This window comes from Asparagus officinalis, chromosome 5 (assembly GCF_001876935.1).
Source record: "Asparagus officinalis chromosome 5, Aspof.V1, whole genome shotgun sequence".
Classification (NCBI taxonomy): domain Eukaryota; kingdom Viridiplantae; phylum Streptophyta; class Magnoliopsida; order Asparagales; family Asparagaceae; genus Asparagus; species Asparagus officinalis.
In genome coordinates, this window is record NC_033798.1 from 2,221,375 (window position 1) to 2,242,514 (window position 21,140).

The 21,140-nt window shown below is 36.0% G+C and overlaps 1 protein-coding gene across 1 annotated transcript in view; it reads left to right on the top strand.

The window, feature by feature from the left end:
• Nucleotides 7,271-21,140, top strand: part of LOC109842748 (probable acyl-CoA dehydrogenase IBR3) — a 48,695-nt gene continuing 34,825 nt past the window's right edge. Inside the window, exons 1-8 of the mRNA XM_020411624.1 lie at nt 7,271-7,617; nt 9,772-9,912; nt 10,233-10,364; nt 10,741-10,929; nt 14,637-14,714; nt 14,935-15,045; nt 15,170-15,268; nt 15,375-15,492. Of these exons, the coding sequence (XP_020267213.1) occupies nt 7,345-7,617; nt 9,772-9,912; nt 10,233-10,364; nt 10,741-10,929; nt 14,637-14,714; nt 14,935-15,045; nt 15,170-15,268; nt 15,375-15,492 (1,141 nt within the window). The 5' untranslated portion in view covers nt 7,271-7,344. The remainder of the gene's footprint in view (nt 7,618-9,771; nt 9,913-10,232; nt 10,365-10,740; nt 10,930-14,636; nt 14,715-14,934; nt 15,046-15,169; nt 15,269-15,374; nt 15,493-21,140) is intronic.

Genomic DNA, 21,140 nt, shown 5'->3' on the forward strand with positions numbered 1-21,140 from the left:
GTATATTATTCTTCTATATCGTCTTGAGTGGTGTTTGAATGTCTGTAAGCATTTTTTGACGCCTACAATTTCGGGTCGGGTTTTAACTGTTGGTATTTATCTCTTTTACCCGAGAAAGACACCCTTTCATCAGTCCTCCCCAGAAACCCTAGCCCCATTTCCCCTCTAAAACCCTAGCTTTGGATTTTGGGCGTTTTGGGAGATTTTCGGGGATTTTCAGCAGATTGTTGTGGTTTGCAGCAAAGGGAGTCGTTCTCTCGCGGATCCAGGCGTTGTTCAACACACCAGAGGCGAGTAGCATCTCGCCCAATCCCTCTCCCACGGTTTTAAGAGTTTCTAAACGTTTTTCATGAGGTTTATTGAGCCTAAGAATTATTTTCAAGTATAAATCGATGTTCTTATTAGTGTAGACGCTAAAAATCATGTGTTTCAGATCTCTAAATCCTTACCAACGAATCTTTGATGAAACCCAGATCTTGGAATTTATTTAAAAACGAGTTTCTATTTTGATTAATTGCTCTTATACATGTTTAGGGATTAAATGTTAGATCTAACATGCAAGATTTCGTTTTTCCATGTTTTATACGAAATTTTCACTGTCTCATATGTTTAGAATTGATAATATATTGTTTGGGTTTGATGAATTTAATTTTTAGATGAATTTTCACAAAAATAATACAGCATGCACGAACAGGGAAAACCCCTCTGTTCAGTCGACTTAGACTGTGAGTCGACTGGTGACCCCAGTCGACCGTGAGTCGACTGGTGACCCCAGTCGACCGTGAGTCGACTGTCGAGTTTTGGTTTTCTTCTTTCGGTCGACCATGAGTCGATTGGTGATCCTAGTCGACCACGAGTCGACTGATGACCCCAGTCAACCATGAGTCGACTGATGAGTGATTTTTTTCCTGTTTAACCACCTGCTGTATATATATATATATATAGTGTATATATATTCGAGTGTACCGTTTATCATTTTGAGTACGAGGAGTTGCCTCATTTATCGGGTATTAAATTTTAGTATTGATGATTTCATCTACACATTTAAGATGACACATTTGTCACAAGCTTAGATCTGTACATCGAGACACGTGCAAGAATAGGATATGTATATACAAGCTTAGATCTGTACATCGAGACACGTGCAAGAATAGGATATGTATATCTTTAACATTAGCATTCCATGTTTTATATACACAGTCCTCGTGTTGGACTATAATCCATTGAAGTCCTCGTTTTGGACTATAATCCATTTCAGTCCTCGTGTTGGACATTCACAAATCAGTCCATGTATTGGATATTGGTTAGACCACGAGCATGACACTTAGCTGAATCAGGACATGACATGATTTTATGAAGTTGAGACAAGATAGCTATTTAGGCTGGACATGACACTTATGTGGTTCCGACATGACACTTATGTGATTCCGACATGACATTTATTTTACGTATTGTAATAGGTTGTCTCTTTTCTTTATTGTTCTTGTATTAGACATTGGGTTTGGTATTTAGGGATTTACAATTTGAGATATAAGGTATATACATGAGGGTTTCCTTGTTTGGATTATTTCGCTCGACGTACCTACGCTCGTGTTGTAGTTTCCTAAATACTAAAACCCTTTATTTGTTAGGAGTAATGATATGATTATTCTATGTATAAATCTGTATTTTCTTATACAACGAGCTCTTGGGGTTGGATGTGATATTGCTCGCTAGCGTTTTGACGCTCGTTGTCCCTCCCCCTTTTCAGGTAACGAGCCCGGAGCCCGGAGAGTCGCAGGTTGAGGACGATACTCATTAGCGCCTATTTTTCTTTTATAGATATTTTTGTATTATTGGAGCTCCACTATAGACTGTTTTATTTAGACATGAGAGTTTATTCTAGAGTTGTAAAGGCTGTGTGCCTTATTTACTTCTTATCAAACATTGTGTACTTGAGACATCTTGAGATCTTCAGACTGTTATTATTTATTTCCGACATTGACTATGTATTCCAGCTTGTTTGGTTGATGAGATGTATTAATTTGAGTTCTATCATTTCATCATTTATCTGTTGTATAATCTTTTACTTGCTTTGTTTGAGTTCTATCATTTCATCATTTATCTGTTGTATAATCTTTTACTTGCTTTGTACCTACACCTGTAGTTAATTCCACTAGAGAGATAATAATTGTGATGGTGAAATATGTTATTGCACGGTGTGGTGCATAGCAGGTTTGACATTTCTGGTTTCACATTGGACTGCAGCATTGCGTGAACCCAGGAGCGTCACAACTTTTTTATAGTAAAAACAACTTATGGTAATTAAGTTATAGAACATGCAAAGTTTATGGTATTTAAGTGATATTTAGCCTATATTTTATTTCAAATTATTCTAAGACTATTAAGAATTGTGGGACTTAATAGTAGTTTTAAGAGTTTTGTTTTTTGGAAACCACCTTAAATGTGGGGTCTTGTTACAGAAATCACCTTTTATTTTTAATTTATACATAAATTTTGTTCAAATCAACCACCTCCTAGCCCGCTCTTCACTAAAAAATCAAAAAATAATATTTAAAAAATACATGTTTAAAGTACATTGTTTGTATCCTAACTATACCAAAACATTAACAAAGTGAGTCATGTGTCTTGCATGTGAGTTTTTATGGGTATTTTTAGATTTTCAATGGATGTTTTGACCGGGAGATGGTTAATAAAAATAAAAAACTGCTTTAAATATGATTTACATATAAATAAAAAATAAAAAGTGAATTCTATAAAATGACCCCATGGTTTCCATGAGAAACCCCTAGCCTTATTCATTTGAGAGACTAACTACATAGTATTAACGATGCAAGAGACTCATGTCTGAAAAACCCCTAGTTAGATTATCCTTAGGGTCTGTTTGGTTCGTTTCCCATATATTGGGAAATACAATTCCATGTAAAGAAACTAAAGGTTTGGGTTTTCTAAACTTTTCCAAGAAATAGATTGTTTAGGTTTGGTTCACACATAAAACATGATGGGAAACCAGCATACCCTTTTCATTTGTTTGCTTGGTATAAAGAAAAGGAAAAAACTTTTATTGATTAGATATTTTCTACTTTTCTTGTGTTTGGTTGGTATTAAAGTGTAGGGAAAAGTGTATACGGTCACCATGATAAGTTTACCCCCCACTAAAAATAAATTTATTTGTGACCGTTATGAGAGGTAATCTTAGCAAAATAAAAGTGCAAATGTAACATGAAAAATAGTAAATACTGAATTCACTATAAATATTTATTTAACATAAAAAATCATAAAAAATCTGTAATAACATGATTAATTGTTATGAACTACGTACCTGATTTGACATGAAATATACCTATTTGACTTGAAAAAATCACACGAAACCTGTTTGACATGAAAAAAACAAACAAAACCTATAATAACCTGATTATTCACAATTTTATGAAATACATACCTGAATTAGCGAAAAATTCTTATGAAACCTGTAAAAAACCTGTAAACAACCTGATTTGTCATAAATATGTATATGACATAGAAAATCGCATCAAACCTGAAAATATCAAACATGTATGTAACGGAGACTGAGTAGTTGAGTCAACTACAAGAAACAAAACCAGTTAGGTTTTAAAACCATGAGCGCTTCAAAACCATAGGCAATACCAGTAGAAAATTTATTAATCCAAATAAATATTGTCAGGTTCAACATCCAACCACCAAGTAAACGTATCAGTCCATAAACATCTATAAAACACAATGTTTGCATATCAAATTCTAACTAAGAAAAAATATGAGTAAGAAAAGTAAATATATTGGCGAATCTTCATCTGCACCATCATCAAATATAAGAATATTTAAAAATTTTATGATAAACAATAGATCTGTTTATTTTAATATTAAATTTCTATGTTCTTTATCAGCGTGGAAGGATTACTGAACATAAACAAATCTTTAAAGAATGAATTGCCTATACGGATGCAGATCGAGAGCAAGATAAAATGTGAGATATCATGAAATTAGCAGAAATTATACTAAGAGCTAATGCTATAAAAGTTATAGAGCGAAATAAAAATTAGAAGTGTCCTTATTGCAAAGATATACCCAACAATTTTTGCAACAAAAATCAACTCCTAACACTCACACATGAAGTTGGTTACAATGAAGTTGTTGCCAATCTGAGTAAGGAATATATTGGAGAGCATCGTGGTCTAGAAATCTATTTAAAATCACGAAAATGAAAGCGTTGACATGTACTACTTTGCTATTCTCGTGTACTACTTTGATAATTAATGATTGTTCAAATTTGAATGAACTTTATGATTAAAAAAATCATTTGAAAACATTTGTTGACATCATATAAAAAAATCAGCCACATGTATATGCAAATTATGGTCGAGGGCTCAGAACTCGGTCAATAGATATTACAGGTTGCTAATCTTAAAAAATTTGATAATCATCATAGCCTAAAAGTAAAAAAGTCACCAATGTAAACTCGTGGCATGACAGTCGAATACCTTAATAACCCACAACAGTAGTCATCCAATACAATGTGTATATATTGTAGGTTGCTTGCATACAAAATTTAATCAATTATCATATATATGGTGTCTTATAAAGTTCCTGCAATCACAAGTTCAATGTAAAAATTAGTATTCTACAATATTCACATCATGAAAGGTAAACATTCATATGAAGCTGTACGCTAAACGTGGAATCACAACTAAATATGGAGGCATATAAATACTTACTATATATTACAATAATATGTTCCATCATCATAATGTTCCCCAACACAAAAAATAACATCCCTAAGAGTAGTTCCCTAGATTAAGTAAGATTAGTTTTTCACCAAAAGTAAGTGGATTTAACAAGTATGTTAGACGTGAGAATCATAAAATATCATGTGAACCCATATTCTATTGGTCTTCAACCCTCTTTGTTGAGAAATGCAACAATCATCTCTTTTTGACCAACCGAAGATATGCCCATAAGTAGTCTTAATTCATGCTCATTCAAAAAGATATGACAGTAGTATGTATCTAGCTTTTCAACACTAAAGTCCTGTAAATGAGCATATAGGGCCGTGGATAACTTCTCGGTCTAATGCATATTTACACACTTCATGCATTGGACGGTAAAGAAGATAATTTTAAGAGGCAAAAGTTTAGGCATAGGAGGTAAAAGTTACATGCAAATCAACTATATGGTCTCATGGGATACCATGTAGCCAACTATTTAATAAAATTCAAAAAGAAATGTAGTGCAACCTTTCAACCCTTGTATTGTTTCATTGAGTGCATGACCGCGTAATGTATGCATATATGCAAGGAGTGCACAAAGAGTTTTGATACGGGTATGTGTCGGGTATGGCTTCAGCTTCAGATAGAAATACCTAGGTAACATAGGTATTCAGCCTTATCTAGTCTACCTAACGAAGGACAAAATAAGAATATCATAAGCAATCAAGTCGGTGCAGTTTAACATCATTTACATTGGTACATATATTGTACTTTTTGCTTAATTTTTCAGGTGTGGAATAATAATCTTGCAACCTGGCTAACTATAAACAGCATGTTGGCATATGTTGGAATCCTCAAGGGATGAAAAAAATTATCCAATTAGAAACTCAGTAGAATTCTTACAAATTCTGAATGAATTACAATTTACAAAAATTAATGACAAACCAACAAGATTACAAACTGATATATTTTTAATGATACATATACTAGGACATGATTCAGAACCTGCTTGTGTAGCATACCATTTTTATCCCCATTGGCCCAAAACCAACAGATTGATGCTTATGTATTGCAATATGACATGGAACCTTCTTTATGTAGCAATTGTGTTTGTACATGTGTATTGTGGCAATTTTAATGTAACTCAAAAATCGAACAAATTGCAAATTGAAGATGTGTCAACATTCATATGATGTGTGAACAAATTACAAATTACTATATGATATCAGATTGTCATTCTTTAATGAGCTGCATCATGAAGGTAACCCATAGGTATAGCTACAGAATGCAAGCACATATCATGAACCAACCAATGCGAGCACCATACAAGTATAGCTACAGAATCACAACAAGGGTAACGTTGCTCCAGTGATGCATGCTTATGTTTAATACAAAAGAAAATCACTAGAGTTGATTGACACTTCAAAAATCTTTCTTGTGTTTACACATACAAGATCAATTAAAAGAAACTCCTTTGCTGCACATCACCAGATATTTTCCCTATTAACTTGAGTATTATAATGGACACACTAATAAGCATCTCATTACTAAAAAATAATAAAAATAATCTTAATTCAGGCATCACAAGAATTTAAGATGACAAGAATTTCAGCAAAAAATTCAGGCAACACTAAAAATTTAGATCTCAACATCAAACCAAAAAACAGGTGATCTCCTCAATCAAGCCAATTCAGGAATTTCGGGAAAAAAAAACCAATTTATCCTGCAAAGGATCACAATAACCCCTTCTTCCTCCTCTAATCCAACACAATTCATTATCACCCTAACCAAAAAATCATAAATTTAAAGAAAAGTATTAGAGTTTAGGAATTCACGAGCAATTAACAGCGACGAAGAAGTCGACGAATAAGGCGAAAGACGAGGACGACAAACAAGAAAACTGTTACGAAGAAGCCGATGACAAAGGCGGCGGGAAATTTTTGCCGGGGAGAGAATGGAGGGAAGGTAACCCTAGCCTTCTCTTTCTTCCCCCAAAAAAGCAATGAGAGAAAGCGAGAGAGAAATTGTGAGAGGCGGCTAGGGTTTCTAGCGATTTCCGTTCGTTTTGAGCGGAAATGGATGAAACCAATTTTGTTGATGCGTGAAGGAGTTACCAGCCCATTTCTTTGTGAACCAAACCAGAAAAAAGAAATGTAAAAGCTGGTTTTGGCCGATGTGGAGGGTCTGGCCCAATTTCACGAACCAAACAAACACTCGAGGCTACGACCTATAACTAAAATATTGACACAAAGCGACAAGACTTCCGTAGGCGACACGGTGCTTTTATGCCATGCCGAATAACAAAAATGATACATGTACACCATGTGCCACACCCTCGGCCACACTCTCCTCTCTTTGTTACAGTAACATGGCCCATATGAGAGTGTTGAGTGTGGCTGAGCATGGTGTGCCTGTAGTGTGGCCCGCCGAATAATGCCCTGGATAAGTTTTTCCGCCCCTGCGAACTCCAGCTGGCCTCTCTCTGACAGGGGTCCCACTATTTCAACAAACAATACATTGTTTAAACTCTTTCCGTCTCGTGCTCCCAATTTGCTTCTTCAATCTTCATCTCTCTCTCTCTCTCTCTCTCTCTCCATCGAAACTAGGGTTTTGACCTCCAATGGCGACTCGGGCATCGGAGCTCCAAGGTCAAGTCGCCGCTTCGCAGAGGTTCGACGAGGCGGCGCTTCTCCGCTACGCGATCGCCCACGTGGAGGGCTTCCCGGCCTCTCCCGTCAAATTCACGGTGTCGCAGTTCAGCCATGGCCAATCGAACCCTACCTTTCTCCTCGAGGTCGCCGGCAGCGATGGGACGGTGAAGAAGTACGTTTTGAGGAAGAAGCCCCCTGGGGTTCTTCTTGAATCCGCCCACGCTGTTGAAAGAGAGTTTAAGGTGCGTGAGTTGGTTGAAATTGAGTAGAATTCTCCTACTTTTTGGTTATTTTGGGGTATTCTATACTATTTTTTTATCGTATACCCCTCGAATCTTTGTCGAAATGGGGGGTTTAGTTAGAACAAGTTGATGGATTTGGGTGTGAAAATTACAAATATGGAGGCGTCATTTAAAACTATACAACTACCTTTTCGCATAACTCATTAAATTCCAAATGAAGTTGAGTGGAATTATGCATTTTAGGGGTTTTCTTATGGCAGACTCTGATTTCTGTGAAAGATTGGATCTTGGTTCACAAGGTATTTGTTGAATTGTTATTTTCTTATCGGCCATCTATATTTATGCTATATTTGTAGCCAGAAGAATCGTGGACAAAAAAGGGCTTCATCATGATTCTTAGAAGGTCAGTTCGCATATAGACAGCCTAAGTTGATGTGTAGTTTGGGCTCGTAAAGTCAGAAACGACCCTCTGGAGTTCTAAGCCATAAAAAAGAGAGTCTAGAAGAACATGAGGGTTGATTACGTTCAAATTTTAAGGTGTAGGTAAAGTCAAAGAGGAAAGGTTAGGAAACATAATCAGAGGAACAGAAACTTGGATCAGAATAAAGAGAGTTGTCATGGGTTTTTTGCATCACATCATCATCCTATAGACTTGATGGGTGAAGGGCAAGTGATTATGAGCACTGGCTACGTTGCACGCAAAGAACTTATGCCCTGGAGATTTCTGAGCTTGTTTTTTGATTGTTAGTCACGGAGCCACCAACTATATTGTTCTCCATATTGGATATGTTTTTTTCCAGCTAAGTTGTTTGGTAATCTGAACAGTTGTATCATGGAAGAGATGTACTTTAACGTTTAAGAGCATTGAAAGAGTTTTCTTATGGTAAGCAATGACTTGTTTTTTAACCTCTTTTGCATTGCCAACTTAATTACTTGCATTTGGATATCCAATCTTTTACTTGCTAACGTGTTTCCTGCAGTATTAGCACATATAGGGTTTATGGCAATGCAAATTCGAGGTCTGGTTAGGAGGCATTAGACTTTTTCGGCTGTAAAACATTTCTAATTTTCAGTTGTGTATAGACAGGTTAATTTATGATATTTGATGGTGGATTTATCAAAGATTTTTCAGAATCTTAGTAGGTTAGATGTTGTTTTTATTGCTCAATTGTTTCTCTAGAAGAATAGTGCCTAGGAAGTAAAATAGAGCAGAATAGCTTTGGCAAAGTATCTTGGACTTGAAAAAGCAGGAAAACAAATAAGAAGGGACAATTGCCTTTGTAGAATGCTGACAGCACCCTCATTTACTTTTCTTACTCCTTTACTGGAAATTAGGACTTCCTAGGTGTCAATTGGATGTTTTGTTTAAAAGGGTTCAGTCTCCTTTATCTTTTTTAACTACTGAAACAAACTTCTGTTAGTTCTTTTTGACTATTCATACAAACTTCTGTTAGAATTCTTGCACAGAAGATTTAATCTGTAGTGATGTTAGTTTATTGCTTGCAGATCTCTCTCATCAAGCGCATGTTTTTTTTAATATTAATCAAGATGGAATTTTTGAATTTGAGTCTGATGACAGATCAACAGCTCCCTAACCTGGATAATATCAGCTCAGGTTTAGCAGATAAGTTATTGTTAAAATAAACAACCTTTTGAGTCCACTGTTCTTTCAAGCCTTAAACATGAGCAGGGGCGGTACAAATAGATTGGTAATAAAAAATTGCACAAAAGATATTACGAAAAAGCATGACTATTTTTTTCAGTAAAAACAAACTATTCATTAAAACTAATAAAATGTAGAATTTAGATTGAAAATATCGTGACATGTGAAATCATAATTAAATGGATCAAAGTCCAAATTTTGATGTAAGATGTACAAAAACTAGGTAGTAAAACCAAGTACAAGGTAGGGCAAATGATGCAAATACAGAAAACTAGGTACTTGAACCAGATTTGAGGTTACACACTTGCCCTACCTCAAGATAGTCTGGCTCTGTCATGAACATGAGTTCTGACCATGGCTCAGTAAAGGCTCATATGCTCCTTTAAATGCTGGATGCAGTTGTACTTGGTAACTGCATGCTTGTTTTCAATTATTTTCATGCATTTGCTTTCTTTCCATATTTTAATATTCTATTTTTTCTTAATTAACAGGTCATTGAGGCATTGGGTATTCATACAAGTGTTCCTGTTCCCAAAGCCTTTTGCCTATGTACTGATCCTAACATAATCGGGACATCCTTCTACATTATGGAATATTTGGAGGGACGCATATTTTTAGATAACAAGCTTCCGGTAAGATTATATAAATAGATTTGTTATTTAATCTCTGTGTTTTGGCTAATAGGTTTCTGTAATAGTCTAATAATAGTGATAGACCTGTTTCACGGGCACATCTGGCTATGGAAAGATAAATCACCTGCTATCTGCATTGCTTTTCCTGTTAGTCAGTAATATATGTTAGCAAAGTACGTTCTTCATATTTTTGCAAGTACATGACTTTTCTGCATTATCCAGGAATAAGTCTTCAAAAGAGAAAGGTTTATCTACCAAACAACTGCAAAAATCAATTTCCTTTTAGGAAATGTAAGTAAATAATGTTTCTGCATGATCAGGGAATAAGTCCTGAAAGGAGGCGGACTATCTATCGAGCAACTGCCAACACTTTAGCCTCCTTACATAAAGTTGATGTGGACTTTATTGGATTGCCAAATTTTGGGAGGAGGGACCACTATTGCAGGAGACAAGTAAGTTTACTTTTTGTATCTCTGAGGACCATAGATATGTGTTTTTTTAGTCATGAACATATGTATAATAATCCGGTGCCAGACTAATCTCCTTTTAGGATATGATTTTTTGAATCTCTGAGACCATGGGTTTTCAATTCAGTTGGTTCTCTCTTTCTGATGAAAGCATGCCATATTTTATTTATTCTTTCACTGTTGTGCATGTTTTGTCAAAGATGTCCCACTGTCACCTTTTTCCCATAGTGTGCATGAGGAAGTATCTCATAAGTATCTGATTCAAATCATATATGCAAGTTACTGCTTCTAGACATTCTTATGAGTGTTTGAACATCTGGTGTCCGCTGAGTATAATGTGCATATTCTTTTTCATTTGCAGGTAGAAAGATGGGCAAGGCAGTATCTTGCTTCAACTGCTGAGGGGAAACCTTACAGAAATCCAAAAATGCTGGAACTAATTACTTGGCTGAAAAAGAATATCCCAGTTGAAGATTCCTCGGCAGAAAGGAGCACATGTCTTGTCCATGGAGACTTTCGGATTGATAATTTAGTTTTCCATCCAGTCGAGGTATAAAATCTGTATATCCATCTAACTTCAGCAGGTGCATTGCCTTAACAAATATTTATGTAGTTTCAGGTCTTATCGTTGTCTTATTACCAGTTATAATGTGGCATGATCCAGTGGATCTTATTCCTTACTTGAGACCTGGCATTCATTTGCAAAGTAAAATTCATGTAAGGATTTTGGATATCGACATTAGTTACACAAAATTGAATGGACATATCCTGTCTTTGTGTGTCATCACTGATTATTACATGCCCAAGTTGCGGTTCATTTTTTATCATTTTTTCATGCCACCTAAATCCTGTGCTTGTCCTATCAAGATTTTTGAAACCGCAAGAGGAAAATTTTTGAAACTGCAAGAGGAAAATGATATGGATTATTTCATAAGACAAGCAAGTATTATAGGAAACTACGTTCAAGTGCATTGCCCTAATTTAATAACGAAATAATACATGTTGAGGATTGTTTAATGTTGTCACTAGTTTCAGATGTTGATACGTCAATCTGAGAATAAATATTCTTCTTTATGATTACAAATTTATTATTTTATTATAAACCAATCCTGATGTTTGATAGATAAGATATTGCTAGATGACTGACTAATGACTATAATGATTAAATTCTGAAATAGTAATAATAAGTCCAAAAGAATAACTTGTTTCTTCTCAATAGATATAGCATAATCCAGTAATACAAAAAAATGTTTAATCAGTTACTGTAACTAAATTTAATGCCATCAAAAGTTTACAGGAAGTAGAAACCAAAGTACTCAATCTAATTTCTCAGTTTATATCATCACAATAATAGTCACGCTTTCTTCAATGAGATTCCCAGAAGTTATATGGGTGAATTTCAGAAACCTCTGATTTTTGGCGGGTGTTGCATAAAATCCCCAACTTTATAAATCATAGAAAACCCCCAACTCTATAATCATAGAAAACCCCCCAACTGTATAAATCATGGAAAACCCCCTTGAACTTTCCAACTTATAATAAACCCTTGAACTATTGGAAACTCTCACAAACTGCATTAATGTGTAGGGTATAGAGTCTAAACTACCAATTTTTACTTTTTCATACCCTTGCCCGTAATGGGATTATGAAAGTTATATTTAGTAGATAGGGTAAGATTATCCAAAAGTTTGACAAGATAAAGTAACCTCCATTGGTCGTCGTATTTAAGTTAAACAAGTTCAACTGTTTCCTGTGATTTATATAGTTCATCCGGCAGGGGATTGTTTGCAAAACCCGCAAGCTTTAGGTTTTTTGTGAAACTAACCCAAATATCTATGCTAGCCTAAAGTGAAAAATCTGTTCACTCCTACCAAAAGAATGTAGGAGGGTGAGCTACCGTTGCACAATAAGTAGATGAATCATCAGATGATTATCGTAAAATATGAAGAAATGAAATTGAGATATTAATAACTGGTTCCCGACATTAGTATAACATTGTTTTTACACGTGAGAGAAACAAGTGATGAACAATTTGATTTGTATTTTAGACTCCAAACAGTTATATATTGTCCTAAATCCTAATATATTTAAAAAAGAGTGTTTCATCGACCATAAATGTTCAACTAAAACCATACTCAATGTCACCTATATTCCTGTTTGAGATAAGCCACACACTGCTGTCATTATCTGTAGTAAACCACAGAATTAACAAAAGAGTCATCTAGAGCCCATGCTTGAAAACACTTTGCAGATTTCCGCATCGCATGACCATAAGATTCAATTATGTACAATGACCTTGGGGTGGCAAGGTGGGTCTGGTCAGGTATGGATCTGGGCATGTTTGATTAGACCCATATAAGCTTGACCCGAACCCAACACGTTTAATGAATGGGTCATGATGGCCTGCTTATTAATTAGGTTATCCGAACCAAGCCAAATTGACCTGTATAGATTCCCAATAGTGCTCAAGATATAGAGAGGTGTTTCCTGACCAATTTCAGAGCCAACAACTTTGGCAATTGGCACCTAACCAAGATAAGGGCTTCAAATTAACTCTTCGAACCATGTCAGTATTTGTCTCTCTCAAGAAACAATTCAATAATGAAGAAAAAGAAATAAATAAGACCATAAATTCTTTTCACAAAATGCATAAGAAATAATGAAAAATTTGACAGGTTTGCAAAGAAAGCAAAAGGGCTCTTCATTTCCTTCATTTTGCAGTCAAATTGTTCACCATCCACCTTCATCCATGTATAAAAAACTCAGGGCCTCTGATCTCAAATGTAAAAGCAATTTTTCCTGTTCTATGAGAAATATTAACCATCCAGTCCCTTTGATTTAGTCCCAACTCAATAACCTCTTCCCCCAAAGTAGAACCTTTATTTTTACTCAAACATCTTCATTGACAAGCGAAGATGAGGCCATGGCCTCCCATTTCAATCCTGATCATCAATCCACAGTCTAATCGAAGTTTGCAGAAAACGCTATGCGGCCTGAGCCAAGGCGCCTAGGCAAGAGCACGGTTGATTTCCTATTTTTTATTTTTAAATTATAATAATTGATAATAAATGCAATAAATTCATAGAAAATTGCAAAAAACTAAATAATGCTCATAGATTCATAATCAACCATGCATAAATAGACGAAATGGTAGATACTAAGAAATACCAACATAAAAAGTTAATATCATTGACACATAATATCCTAAATTCAGAAGCCTAATGGTTAAAATATCACCAAAAGCAAAAAAACACGAGTAGTCAAATACATTGCAAAATCATCAAATCTGTTTTTGTTCGACTCTAATATGTTTCTCTTCTTCATTTGGATTTTTTTTAAAGTGGTGGTGATGGAGGTTTTACTGAAGGTTGGAGGAGGTGTTCGTGGTCGGTGGAGGAGGCTGAATGAGAGTGGGAGGACGTGGAGGTGGCAAAGGAGGAAATTTTGACCAAGACCTAATTGGTGCCGTCAGCGTAAGCAACCCACGCTCCCCTAGACTCCCTCAAGACATAGGCGGGCCCCTAGGTACTGCTTAGGACTAGGCAGGCTAGGCACTTGTTTTTTAAAGCATTGGCCTAGTCACTGCCCTGAGATGTTACCCCTTTATATGATTAAACGGGTTATTAATTGGGTTGAACAAGGCATACACAAGTTGACCTCAATTAACTCGTTTAATAAATGAATAGTTCAGGTTGACCCATAAATGACTCAAACCCATTTATGTCAACCTGTGCCCCTCAATAATGTGCCGAGTAAAAAAATTACCCTCACCCTAAAGTACAGTCACACAAGGTAAAGGAATTCATGGACTCAGAGAAGAGTTAATTTGGATGAGTTTTGAAATAGAAACAATAAGTATGAGTTGAAGAGTAAATGAGACTGCGGATATCAGATTAAAGAGGAGGGGCCTACAACAACAACAATAACAGAGCCTTTATCCTGAATTTTTGTCCGCTACATGAATCGTATCCTTCCATCTCTAGGAAACTATCAAATACAGATTATCATTCTTCCATCTTGTGGAATTTGTGTGCAACTTTCCATTTTTCATTCTTAATGTCCGTTCTTAACATATATCTTTTATTGTTTGCACTTGACTGAAATGCCCATGGGTTGCATCATTCGTTTAGATGCTAATTTGTTTACATGCATCATGAATTTCAATTCAATTTCTTGAATGTGCACACATCATGTTTTGATATTTAATTTCTTGAATCTGCGTCATGAATTTAAACTCAATTATTTTTCCTTCTACAGGATAAAGTGATTGGTATTCTTGATTGGGAACTCTCAACTCTTGGAAACCAGATGTGTGATGTTGCTTACAGTGCCATGGTATCCTCTAGTTTCTTTACAAGCCAGGAGTATTTAACTTTGTTCAACATTTTTTACTTTCGTCTTTATCACTTCAGCAGTTCTTGTTCTTCCTTTACTCCGTGTTTCTTGATTTTCACTCTGTGGCCATAATATATTGTGAATCTTCATTTGAACGCAGAGTAATAATGTGCTGACTTACATTTGAATTTAGAATAATAAGAATAACGTTCTTTTGCAGCCATATATTGTTAACGTGGACAACACGACACCTGAAGGATTTGAATCTTGCGGCACTCCAGAAGGCATCCCTTCGCTGGCAGAATATCTCTCAGATTACTGCTCTGCAGCTGTATGCTTGTACTTCAGTATTACTTTTTTTATGTGTGGTTTATTCATTTCCCTCTTCTTTATTTGATTCTTCATACCCTAGATTGGCATGGCTCACATTTTCTTCTGGAATTACTCATCTTCAGGGAAAGCCTTGGCCAGTTACAGACTGGAAGTTCTATATGGCCTTCTCTTTATTCCGGGGTGCTTCTATCTTAGCTGGAGTTTATCGTAGATGGATTCTGGTATCCAATCAAATAATTTAAGGCCAACTATATTATTATTATTATTATTATTATTACTACTACTATTATTATTATTATTATATTAACTAACTGATGGTAACCGCAGGGTAATGCTTCTGGTGGTGAACGTGCCAAATATACTGAAGAACGAGCTAATATTTTAATTGATTATGCCTGGGTGCTCATTAATAAAAAAGCCGTGCTTCCTGATCAGCCTCCACAGGGTAATTCTGTTTTCTATTCTTATTGTGAAGCTGATCAAACTTGAACAATTCTTTTATGCGTCTGGATTAATATGTTATTTTAATCACCAGATGCATGAATGTCATAGCTATTATTTGGTATGGAATTCAGTTTCAAGAACACTCTTTGCTGTCATTTTCTTGGTAGCAAAATGATGTCTCCTTCATTTTGTGTTAAGGTGGCCCACTTAAAATAATTAAAGCTTCATAAAGTTGACTTCCAGATGCATTCTATCTGACTTTTTGTGGTTCTAGGACAAAGGTACTAGGTTAACAGGACTCCTACTTTTTACTGATGATGCTCTTAGTACAGTATGTGGATGAGCTTGTCCACTGGGCATCTTTTGATGAGCTAATTTGAAATATGAGATCTTTCCAGACTTAAACTAAAATGTGGAGGTCGAGCTCTACTTTAAATGTGAAGGTGGCAATAGAGAAGAATACATGCACAAGAATTTCATTACATGAAAGATAAACTCAAGTTTTCAGATGAAAGGTTTGGCAATTTGGGTTCTCGCCTACTTTCTCGTTACCTATAGGCTTTTGTCGTTTTCTCCCTAATTTTTATACTTAAGGAAGATGACTTTTGGCTTTGATATATGAAGACTATGACAATTTTATACGGGTTGAATCAGTGAAGAAAATATGTAGATTTAAATTTTGAAGGCTAAACTGTTTTCCTTATGCACATATATGATAGAACGGATTATCTCTGTGAATTTTAAATGCATACACATTCATTATATCTGTATGTGTTCATGATGCTCATGCTATTAGTGAACATAAAGTCTTTATGAATTTCCCCAAATCATATGAAACCATGAGGTGTATACCGTGCACATATCATGAATATTCAAATTAGTAAACAGGCTTGGAGTTGCTTGCTTAACCCGGATTAGTGGAAGGATGCCTCACTATGAAAGACACAAATGAATAAATGATTTTGACTGCATGAACGTCACCAGCTTAGGAGGCTGATATATGTTTGAGCGGCAGTTGGGCGTATTCAGTCTAATGTGGGTTCTACAATTGTATTTTTCTTCTCCTTCTGTGACCACATCTGATGCTATTTGTTGTTGACGATTGTTCTACTTTAATATTATTTCTAGTTTTTAGTTATGAATATAGGTTGGAACTTGGAACTTAAAACTGCAGCAATACAACATAAATTTAAACCAACTCTCAGTATGTTGTGAAGTATTGACATCATTAAAATGGTCTCAGGTTTGAAGTATGACGAGCTCCAAACAAGCTATAGTAAGGTTTTATAACTTGGTGTCAACACGACATCATTCTAGTTAAGGTAACTATGAGCAAGAGAGGACGATGTGCTAAAACAATGAGGCGTAATTTGTTTCGGTTAATGTTGTTAATATGCAGTTGGGCTCATATAGTGTGACGTCTTTGGTTTCACACAAGACTGCAGTCCAAGGTGAACCCAAGGATGTCAAACCTGCCATGCACCGTACACTATGCAATAGCATGTTTCACCATCACAGTAATATCTCTCTAGTAGAATCAAATACAAGAAATGAGGGTAGAAGCAGATATAGTAAAGATGATAATACAAGGAACACAATATAGAGAAAATATCCAATGATAAATGTAATCATGTTCCAACAGAAGAAAAGAAAGTACATCCAATAAACCGAAATAAAGATAATGAATCTTTAATACAAAAGAGTCAACTGAAAAGTATATAGACACTCAGCCTCCAAAAGAAATACAACTCTAAAAGACAGAAAATAATAAAATATCCATTGTGGAGTGCCTACTAACTATCTACAAATAAATAACGTCAAATTATGCTGATTCTCCGTCAACCTGCGACTCTCCGAACCCTTGACTCGCTGTCTGAAAAAGATGAAAATAACGAGCGTCAAAGCGTTAGCGAGAACATCTCCACCGTCCTCAAGGAGAAGTGGTTAGGTGTATAAAAATACAAGTTACAATATATATAGATATATAAATCCTACATCCCGAATTAAGAGGAATTAATATTAGAAATACACAACACGAGAATAAGTACGTCGAGCGAAATAATCCAAACAAAAAAACCCTCATATATATATATACCATGTATCTCAAATTGTGGATCGCTAAATATCAACTCTAAAATCCTATGAATAAAATAATTAACAAAGAACAATACATTATCAAGCCTCATCCATTACAATTCATATCGTAACAACTCACATTTCCCTCGGGTAGTTGGCGCGGGAACAAAAAATAAACATTCGGTAAAAGATCTCGTCTAGGATACATAGTACATAACAAATCATAGCTTTATACTCTACCCTCGAGGTAGGTAACACAGGAGCAAATTTACATTTTGAATGATTCCCTACAAAGAAAATGATGTGGATAATAGACGCTCACAATATCCTATGGCTCATTGCAATATTTTGCGGTTCACTACTTTACTCGAACACCCTGCGGAGTATAGACATATCAGCCTAATCCGGAACACAATGATGCATAACGGAGTGTAGTCCACTACGGTCTTATTGCAGTACACCAACTAACACACTTTGAGTGTAGTTAACCACAGTCTCGTTGTGGTGCACCAACCCCACTCAAGCATTCAAAATTATCGTAAATCGAAATATACGTCACTCTCTATCATAACTAACTCTAAACATTATACTACGCGTATCAATAGGCTTGTGCGTGCTCAAATCCAACACGTGTCCTCTCACAGCCTCGCATGTGTGTCGACGTACGACTCACACTTCGTGTTTGCGATCAAAAGCACGTGGTAAATCAATTTATGCAAAACAGCTCAAATCGGTCGACCAACATAACCCATCGGTCGACCGGCGATGGCAAAAAGCACACTCAGCTTCGGTCGGTCAGCCGATTACCTAGGTCGGTCGACCGACCAGAGGAAAATCTCCAGTTTCCTACAAAGAAATCGGTCGACCGATTTCTTTGATCTGTCGATCGATGCTGGTGACAAATCACAATTCACGGGTTTTTTCTCTATCATGAACAAAAATCAAAATTTCTCAAAAGAACCCATGTGTAAAACTTGATTTAGTGTAATTAGGGTTTACTTTACTGCATGAAAACACAATTATAAAGATTTGGGGAAATCTAAAAAAACCCTAACATGTTTATGCTTGAAAATTCATCACGAAAAGAAGCAACTTTAACAAAATCTCATGTTAGATCTATTTCAAATCTTAAACCCAAATCAAAGAAATCCATTTTATAACTTTTTAAACCAGAAAGATTAAATCTTGGGAAAATTTACAAAATAGACCATTTTTATGAAATATATAGCGAAATAGACCACTTTGAAAAATAATTAGCAAAATAGACCTTTTTTGAAAAAAAGAGGTCGATTTTGAAAAATAAGGCTCAGAAAACATACGGGACTACTAGTCCTGTATGTTTAGAGCCAACTAATCACAGATTAGTGACTCAGAAAACATACGGGACTAGTAGTACCGTATGTTTTCTGAGTAGATAATTTTACTAATCCGTGATTAAAACATACGGGACTACTAATCCCGTATGTTTTCTGAGCTGTTTTGCAAAATAGACCTCTTTTTGGGCTGTTGGCCAAAAAGAGGTCTATTTTGCTAATTATTTAGCAAAACGGTCTATTTTACTAAATAATTAGCAAAAACAGTCTATTTTGCAATTTTTCCCTTAAATCTTTGCGTCACATAGATAAAAAGGGTGATCTTTACACATAAAATAGGTTTTAAAAATCCACTAAAACCAAGAAAACGGGGATGGGATTGGAGGAGATGAAACTCGCCTCAAAAATTTCGCGTCGAACTCCCACACGCAAGGAACTCGAACCTCCCTCACCGAAGCCGTCGATCTCGCCCTCTTGGTTTTTTTGCTTCTCAAAGCTTCGTCAAACTCAAAAGAGGGATCTCTAAGGTTCTGAGAGGAGGTGGCTGCTATTCAGAACGTGAGAGATGGAAGAAAAGAGAGAAATTCGGGTATAAAATCTATATATATAGGATTTTTTTAAAATAGACCGATTTTTCTAAATATTTAGCAAAATCGATCATTTTGCTAAATAATTAGCAAAATTGATCATTTTGCTAAATATTTAGCAAAATCGACCTTTTTTTGTCCAACAGGCCAAAAAGAGGTCGATTTTAAAAAACATCCAGCTGAAAACATAGGGGACTAGTAGCCCTGTATGTTTTTAAGGGCACTAATCACTGATTAGTGCTCCCAGAAAACATACGGGACTAGTAGTCCCGTATGATTTCTGGGAGCTTTTTGACGTTCAACATAACATACGAGACTAGTAGTCCCGTATATAAAACAGAGGCATTTTGCTTCCGTCCAGCAAACATACGTGACTATTAGTCCCATATATTTTCTGGACAGAGGCAAAATGCCTCTGCATAACGTACGAGACTAATGCCTCTGCATAACGTACGGGACTAGTAGCCTGTACGTTATGCAGAGGCATTTTGCCTCAGCCCAGTATGTTTGCTGGGCTGAGGTAAAATATGCACAAAATATGCACATACCTCTAGCTTCGTATACGACCAAAATTTTCGCCAAAATATATCATTTACGTTGTATACATTGATAAAAGTTATAAAATTAGAACATCACAACACAAATCTAAAAAATACACATCATCACAACACATAATCCGACGAAATACACAACACCACATCCAAAATTCTATAAAAATACACATCACCACATCCAAAATTCTATAAAAATACACATCATAACAAAATAATTCCAAATGTATCAAGTCTAACCATACGATAATATGTAGTCTAAGCTAAACAAATCTAAATGCATCAATAAATCCATACGACAATATATAATCTACATGGAAAAACTAACAAAGAAAAAATCCACTCTCCCCTGTTGTCTCGGTCTTCGCACTCGTTGAGATTGTCGGCGGCCTCCTTCGTCTTGAGCTTGTATATGCTCGCTCTCCGGTTATGTGTGAGTATGTGACGGACCAGCTTGTTATGACGGACCAGCTTCATCGTCATGCGTGCAAGATCTATCACGTCTACGTTGGCGTACATATGTAGTATCTTCAAGATCCACCTGCTCACGACCATCATGCCGATCCTCATGAGTTTGTTAAAAAGCTCTACGAACTCTCGTCACTATCCGCTGCAATATCGATACGTGTACAAAATCTCTTGTGGCGGTAGTTATACCCTCATTTGCGATCCCCTCTACCTCGTCCAATGCATCCATCTACAATTACATAAAATATTGCTTCATATAAGAAACCAACAGCTAACATAAAGATTGAAAAATCTATTATAATTGTCGAAATTTACTTACCCATCGCCTCTCATCTAACCCTCCTGGTACATATCGAGATTGTTGGTTTCGAATCTCGATTTCGTCGACTGGAGGCGCGGTTTGGTTGATTACCCAACGTCGGATAATCCCCCAATACCATCTAATGTAATCGACTTCCTCCATCGGAGGATAAAGCTGTTGACAATAAGTTAATGCCGATCATTCCACCGAGCAATGTATGATTGTGGAGCGTGCTGTGCGAATCCAAACTGTCTAAACACGCGATCGGGTACGTGCATCTCCATAACTTCGAAACAAACGAGAGCAACTCTGGATCTCCATATGCCGTGTCCCTCCATACATTTCGGCGGTAG